General features: G+C 39.1%; 1 protein-coding gene across 1 annotated transcript in view; it reads left to right on the forward strand.

The window, feature by feature from the left end:
- Positions 1-7132, forward strand: part of LOC113675692 (uncharacterized) — a 7297-nt gene extending 165 nt beyond the window's left edge. The window contains exons 1-8 of the mRNA XM_089204190.1: positions 1-119; positions 1210-1837; positions 2512-2533; positions 2581-2909; positions 3165-3275; positions 4369-4529; positions 5243-5327; positions 6138-7132. The exon at positions 1-119 is cut by the window's left edge and continues 165 nt beyond it. Coding sequence (XP_089060316.1) covers positions 1252-1837; positions 2512-2533; positions 2581-2909; positions 3165-3275; positions 4369-4529; positions 5243-5327; positions 6138-6343 — 1500 coding nt within the window. The 5' untranslated portion in view covers positions 1-119; positions 1210-1251 and the 3' untranslated portion in view covers positions 6344-7132. The remainder of the gene's footprint in view (positions 120-1209; positions 1838-2511; positions 2534-2580; positions 2910-3164; positions 3276-4368; positions 4530-5242; positions 5328-6137) is intronic.
- The last annotated feature ends 368 nt before the right edge of the window (positions 7133-7500 follow it).

Genomic DNA, 7500 nt, shown 5'->3' on the forward strand with positions numbered 1-7500 from the left:
GAACTAAAACTGAAAAGAAAGGTTTATTGATTATGGTCAAGCAGATGGACTCCGTTTTTAATGCCAAACGGTCATTTGTTCAGTGAAGTGTTCGTCTAAAATCTTCTGGCATTTGTCAGGTATGTCATCGTTATTCCACGACTTTTTAATGCTTATTGACGAGCTTTTCGTGAGAAATTAGGCAGATAGGGAGCTATATAAACGACGAAGGAGACTCTTTTCACGAAAGCACTAAAAGCGAGATCAAAGTACTCTTTGACCCAGTATTTTCGCGAAATGCGTTAGATATAGCCTGGAGATCTTTTCAGCTTGAGACAAAACATCAAGGTTTCCTCAGCATGCATAGAAACAATCAAAGAGTAGTGGTTTTCCATCGCTTGAGAATTGCGTGTTTTGAGTACATCAATGGCTTTTGAAAAGAACATTACTTTTAAACAAAATAGTATGGTGGCAAGTCTTATTTGCCGTCAGAGCTTGCCGGTAAATGCATTACATAAAGTGACATTTTCTTGATCTGCGGAGAGTGGCCGACAAATCGGAAATGTTATGGGCTTATTTGGAAGCTGCAGAAAGATTATTTCGTTGTATCCTGCGAAGTCAAACAATATTGTTCCGCATGTAAGTCTGAATGTCTGTTGACCCCTTGTTGTAGTAGACAAAACGAAAATCATGTCGTGTGTAAAGTAAGTTGTGCTCTAAGAAAAGAACGTGTTCCACCCGATCTAAACGAAAGCCAAGTAATTGCTGCTGACAAAGTTACTCTCTCCATTTATAACATTATACAGAAGACTTGCAATTTTTCATGCACAAGGTGTTGAACAACGTAAAAGAAAAAACGGCTGGAAGTAGAAATAATTCTTATAGGAGAATAATACCTGTCACTTTGAAAGTTCTTCTAGGATAAAAAGCTAAACAACTTAGCTATGGGTAAATTGAATGATTTGCACATTCAGGTTCATGTGATGTTCTTGAGGGCAAAGGATGTATTTCGGAGAAACTGAGCCCGGAATTAAGTAAGCGATCGTGAACCATGCCTGCATTGTCATGAATTATCTAAATTAGAAGATTTATTCACTTACTGTATACGCTAAGGCTTCGTTGTTCCTACTTATACATCTACATCCAGGGAATTTTCTGTGAAAATGTGAGAGTGCAAGAATCTGAGGAAAAAAGATTAAACTTAATCAGATCTGCTTTAATTGTTTCTAGCAGGGAATGCTAAGTTGGCAGACTTAATCTTGTTATGCCACCATGGATATGCTAAGGGCTGAGGAAAAGCGATGGCTTGTGGTTGGAATTTGCCTTTCAAAAGTTCTTACACCTGCAATGAGGAGTGTCATTAGGCAAGAAATGCATCAGCTGTATCAGAACATGGTTCTTGCACCAACATGTATTCATTCACAAACATTGTCTTCTCATCATAGAAGCCTTCCACCTTCTACTGTGCGCCTTAATTATGTGAACATCAACAACAATGCAACACAATCATCTTACCACAGCTATGATTACTGTGTTAAAGATGAACTGTCATTAGCAAAACTGTTTGTGAAGCCATTCATGTCGGGTTTCACAGGTTTTGATGAAACATTGGATTTATCTGCAGCACTCTCTATTTTATGTGTAGCACCAAACTTTGTATGTCATGGAATTGACATTATCGCAAGTGATGTACGTGATTGGGTTCGTAATGAATGGGGACATTATAAGTTTGCAACTTGGACTGAAGCTTATTACCAGAACTGTTTTCAGCTTATGGAAAAACTGATCACAAGACTGAACCTATCTGAAGCATCAGAAGAAGCTGTTTTGAAGGACTTACAAGAGTGGAGAAACAGAGGTAGGTGACATTTAGGAACATTTTAGTTGAGACTGGGTTTGACAAAATTTTGGGATTTGTTGAGGGTGGGCACACAAATTGTTTGCCTCAGCCTTTGGCTTTCGAGGATAATTTATCCGTCAGGTAGTGACATGTTACAATGTTTTTCAATAACAGAGTTCAATAACTGTTTTTATCATTTTGATCATCAAGTTTATTTTTCAAAACTCTTTTTGTGAAAATTACCTTCGGTTCTGAAAGCCTAGCAAAGACGTTGGCCCTTTTTGTAAGTTAGAATAGCCCTGATACAGCTACAAATGGAAAGAATACCATTTAATAGCCTTCCATTTGATGACACATAATCACTGAATGTTATTGATGTATTTGTGGCTCAATCCAGACCTCCACTCAACCTTAATCAAATTCTCTATTTAGGAGTGCACTTTAGAGTTTTAATGTCACTATTACTGGACTCCTCAAAACGAGTTTGTTTTTCCCCATCAGAACTGGCTTTTTTTTCTGCTGGCTTTGTTTCTTTTCTAAGGAAGTAGGGGTTATTGGGTGATAACACTCCAATGATTTTGTACCACGTGATATAAAGTAGTAAATAGAATCGCACAAAAATTAATGCGAGGTTATAACAAGTTTTATTATTTACTGGGCCTAATTGTTTTGGATTCTTGTCTCTTATATAGCCATCACTCAAAACTTTAACTCGTAAATTGTGAGCCAATCCAACGAATATATCTTCTTATTGTTTAAAGGATGGACATGTGTTTCGGACAACAGATTATCAGTGACGTGTTAAAGCTTGTTCAAGATGAAATGGCAGTATTATCTACATCTGTTGACGAAAATAAAGAATCCTGGAAACAAGGCCACGAGGGTCTGATGAACACCCTTCACAATTTGAGAGAGCGATTTGCCGACGATTTCAGTAAACTTGAAGCGAAACATGCTGCTTTGGAGAGTGGTCTAATCTCCGTTAAAGAAGATCACTTGAAACTGAAAGAAGTAGGAGTCAGTTTGTCACGAGGAATAGACAAACTGAATTCAAAAGAGGAGACTGTCCCTCCCGACAAGTCTGCGAGCGGTAATTAGGCTTCAATTGGAGTTTAAAGCCCTTTTCGATAGGGTAGTAAAACCAAAGCTGAACAAAGGTTGGCACTCTGATAGCTAGATTATGACGATTATAACGACCAATAGTAACGCGTGTAGTATTCGGTTCACAACGCTATAGAAGATGGCTTAATTAGCAGCTTGAAAAGCACTGTCTGATGCTGTTTCTTTAATTACTAAAAACGTAATAACATGGGTTGTACTTATAATCGTTTGTTTTCATCTTCAGGACTCCACTGGAAATTGCCCGTAGCTGTTCTGCTTCTTGCAGCTGTATTGTTCCTTTATGAACAATCTTTTGGAGAATGCGGCATGTTCCATTATTGGTACTCCAGAGCAGGTAGATGCAAACACTGAGATACTTTTCACCTGTTTCGTGGCACGCCATTGCTATCCACTTGTCGGTGTATTAATCCACCCTTATTATGAAAAGTTAATGGCTCCTTGATTTTACGAAATTGTAACATAAATTAAGAAGCAAAGAGAGATAGAAGAAAGAACAAAAACAGCTTGTGGAAAAGAAAAAGGGAAATAGTTTAGCACCAAAATCCACACATTGACAAACGTCGTTTAGGAAACAAGTTGTTGTCAATATGTCACTCTACACAAACTTCGTTAAGTTAAAGGGTGTGGAGTCTACAATTGAGAGTTGTGAGGAGTGACCTAGGTACAGAACTCCAGGGCCCAGTCGTTCAAAGTGTGGATAACGCTATTCAACGGATAAATCGCGATCCAGAGGATAACTGCCAAGAAAACGTACTGCGCTATACAACGGATACCGATTTATCCAGTGGATAGCATTATCCAAACTTTCAACAACCGGGGTCAGATAAGAAACGGCACAAAATGATTATAAGAATTGGAAATTCCTATAATCATCGTCATTACAGTCATGACCATTAGAATCTAATTGCACCTGTACAAGGTTGCGATTCTGTCGGTTCTGATTTGTTTTCATTGTGTGGCTCTCGTTTTATCCGTGTGGGAGACGCGGTTCCCCAACAGTTAGTCTGCTGGAGTCAGGGTAGAGAGGTCTGGGTTCGAGACCTAACTGAGTCAATGTTGTGTTCTTGTTCAAGACACTTTACTCTCACAGTGCCTCTCTCCACCCAGCTGAAGTATACATGGGTACCGGGAAGGGAGGGGAGGGGAGGTTGAGGGGGGTCGAACACCTTACAAATGTACTAGAAGTAACTAGACACTTTGTAAGAAAATCGTCAGGGAAGCCTGATGAAACGCTGGGGGTACCCTTGCGATGGACTGGCACCCCGTCCATGGGGGTGTGGTGATACTCTTAGTCGCTTCATGACAAGGGAACTGGGATAAGTTCCGGCTGGTGGGGTCACTTGGCTCGAGTTCAGACTTTGTTGTTGTTTTGATAGATGCATTGCAACAGGTAATGAATGTTGTTTTATGATTATTTTTTGTCTCAGCACTCTTTTGGAAAATTGTGGTGGTTATTCTCCTCGTTGGGATTGTGATCTTTCGGTATCAGCACTTCACCCGCGGAACTAAGCTTCGCTACTGGTATTGTAACTGTGGCTGTATACCAGGCCATAAGCTTTCGTTTGTTTACAAGACATTTGACAGACAGGTACGATACGTGCAGTTAATCTTTGAATAAATGCCTCGTGGCACGATAATTTCGCAGAGCAAAGATATTTTTGTTCGGTAAAGACGACAACAGATCATTAATACAGAAAAAAACGCGATGTTGCCTCATCTGTGAAGACAATTTTCAAATTGTTAGGTTAGTCTTAGGAATCTCTAGACGCAAAAAGTGGTAAATATTAGATACGCTTTTTAATGGTGGGGATGAAAATGTTTTTGGTTTCCGAAGCGTAATTCTCCTTTAAGTTCTGGGAATAGTGTACCATTCAACGGTAGGTGAAGCCATATTTGCGGCACAGGATTGGCCATTTCGGCACCCTCGTGGAATCCCAAACAAAGGAAGGGATCTGAAAAAGAGTCTTCTTGGGTATCAGGGCGTTTTGGGGGATACAGTTTTGTAGTTCATCACCTCTTAACCCATTAGATTCTGATTCTTAATTCTCTCTCTTAACTGCTACATATTTCCTTGTAAATTAAGTAAGAGAATTTGGTGTTAGATCAAGATAACTACTTCTATCTGATAAGTTTGAGTATTCTCATTACCTTTTTTGCTGGATAATGTATGGATATCGTTTGGAGAAGTTATATGCTCATCACTTCTGGGAAATAAAGGGTTAAATGATGGCAGATCAGGAATCTGAAGCTGCTTTATTCGATGATTAACAGTGTTATCTACATCATAATCCATTGCTTTAGACGCCAAAGGTAAATGGAATAGAGTTTGATTGGAAGAAGTTGAGAAACAAACTGGGTTTGACATTTGAAGCCATGGATCGTCCAGGTATTTTAAAATTTAATCTTGACTAATTCGTTCTTTAAGACCCAGAACAACAAAAAACGAACAGAAAATAAAATAGAATAGTGTATTCTGAGGTTATAAAACAAAAATCATCAAAAGGGAGATTTCTCACAATGGCACACATTACAATGCCTTAAGTTGTGATCAGAGCACTGCTGCTGATCATGCGTTCATGAAATTACCTAACCACATTTCAAGCAACGAAATATCATTCGCTTTTGTTCAGTTGTAACGACCTGTGCTCAGGACTGAGCCAAGTTAAGATAACAAAGAAGTTATAGGGAATCTGATTGCTCTTTTTCTGTAATCGGATTCATCTGCTTTGTGAGGGTGAACCTCGAAAAAAATAATCGCATTGTAATGTGGAAGTCACCAAAATGGGATTCCCATAGTTGATGGAACTGTCTAGACCAGCAGTGTTTTGAAATGTTCTCTATAAGACAGTTGACTTCACAGTAAGACGAATGCACTATATGGATGATTAGGATAAAGCTATGGTGCTAAGATGTGAACTCTATGTCAGGGGCTATCTCGCCCACTTATCAGTCATTCTATGACTTGTTTGGGTTAAAACAAAAGCTAGAAAATCGATCTTTCCAACAAAAGGTGCCTTGCGGACCATGTTTTTCTAAGTGGGCACACGTGTTTCCAAGGACGAAGCGAGAGGAAGAGTCAAGTTGTTATTCTTAAACAATTTTAAGTCTTCCTTAATCAAGATGAATGGGGAAGGAAACTCTTTTTATATTCAAAGTAATAGCTGCACTGACTCATTTCTTTCCTCTTTTCTTTAAGGGATGCACTACTACCTCAACATAGACCGCTGTGCTTACGGAGGCGTTGTTCAAGTGGCCTCTTGGTTAGATAACATTCCTCAAGTAAGAGGTCCAGAGATCTTTGCGGTAAACTCTGAGTACACTCAAGTGTACTATCACGACGACGGCGAGTGGCATCCCTATATAAGTGCAAGAGACATCCGTTATACTACCGAACATAGATAGAATAATCAGCAGATTTATTTGAAGGGGACAGAATCCTCATGAAGAAAGCATTAATGTGTGACAGCTTAGAAAACTTTTCTTCAACTGAAATGTTGGAGGAAATTTATCGCGAGCGTGGGTTAAAAGGAAAAATTTCTCTTTTGTAATGCAGATTTGAGTCCTCACCCTTTGAATACTGTGAGATTGTCCACTACTAGGCAACACAGTGAGGCAAGTAAGACAAAGCTACTTCTCAATGGAGGATGTGGAGTTGTAGGCGCTGTAGTTATGGAAATGCAAATGTTGCAACTAGTTAAAGAACTGAGTCTTTAGAACGTTTTGATAAATTTAGGATTTTCAGGTCGTCATTAATGATTAATGCACAAATTCAGTCCTGGGGCCTTCTCTTCTTCTCTCTGACATCGTAGTCTACCTCCCATTACTAAGGTTGTTGCTTGGTCCTTGCTGCTATAAATAATTAAAAGCTATTCACCCTTGCGGAATTAGCTAGTGAGATAATGCAGCACACAAAGACGAGTTAAACTCATTTATTCCTGTAACGATTGCAATATTTTTGGCACAAGTCCCACAAGAGTTGCTTGGAAATGAATAGCAAAGAACATTCGGAGTTTTAGTAGCCAATCAGAATGCATCTTTTTACGTTATCCACTGTTTTATCATATACTGATTTGACTTATACCTGGAAGGTATATCATCTTATCCTAAGAGATATCGGTTTCCAGCGAAAGCCACTTTTCTAAAGAAAAGCAAAAAGCATTCTCGAATAAACAACGTTTTTGCACAATGCAACTACTTTCGTAAGTGACTTCAATGTTTTCGTAGAAATCCCGTGGGGAGTGGGGGCACTAACTCATTTAACCTGAACAAGTATATGTGTAAAAACATGGTATAAAATTTCACTGTTTCATCTCTTGTACAGAGTGCCTTTCTGAACTATATGTCTTGGTGAGAAGCCGGTGGCTTGCGGCCTGGAGTCGATATGCCACAACAGGAGCCCTTTACTATATAATGGACACGAGTTTAGGGCCTTGGCGACCCACCCTCCCCAACCAAACTTCATCAGTCAAAGTAAATTACATGAAAGAACTCTTGTACACTGTTAGAGTGATGTTTCCTTCCGAGAGATGTTCATAATAATCATGACCATTTTCATAATC

The sequence above is a fragment of the Pocillopora damicornis genome, chromosome 4 (genome assembly GCF_964200805.1).
Source record: "Pocillopora damicornis chromosome 4, jaPocDami1.2, whole genome shotgun sequence".
Lineage (NCBI taxonomy): Eukaryota > Metazoa > Cnidaria > Anthozoa > Scleractinia > Pocilloporidae > Pocillopora > Pocillopora damicornis.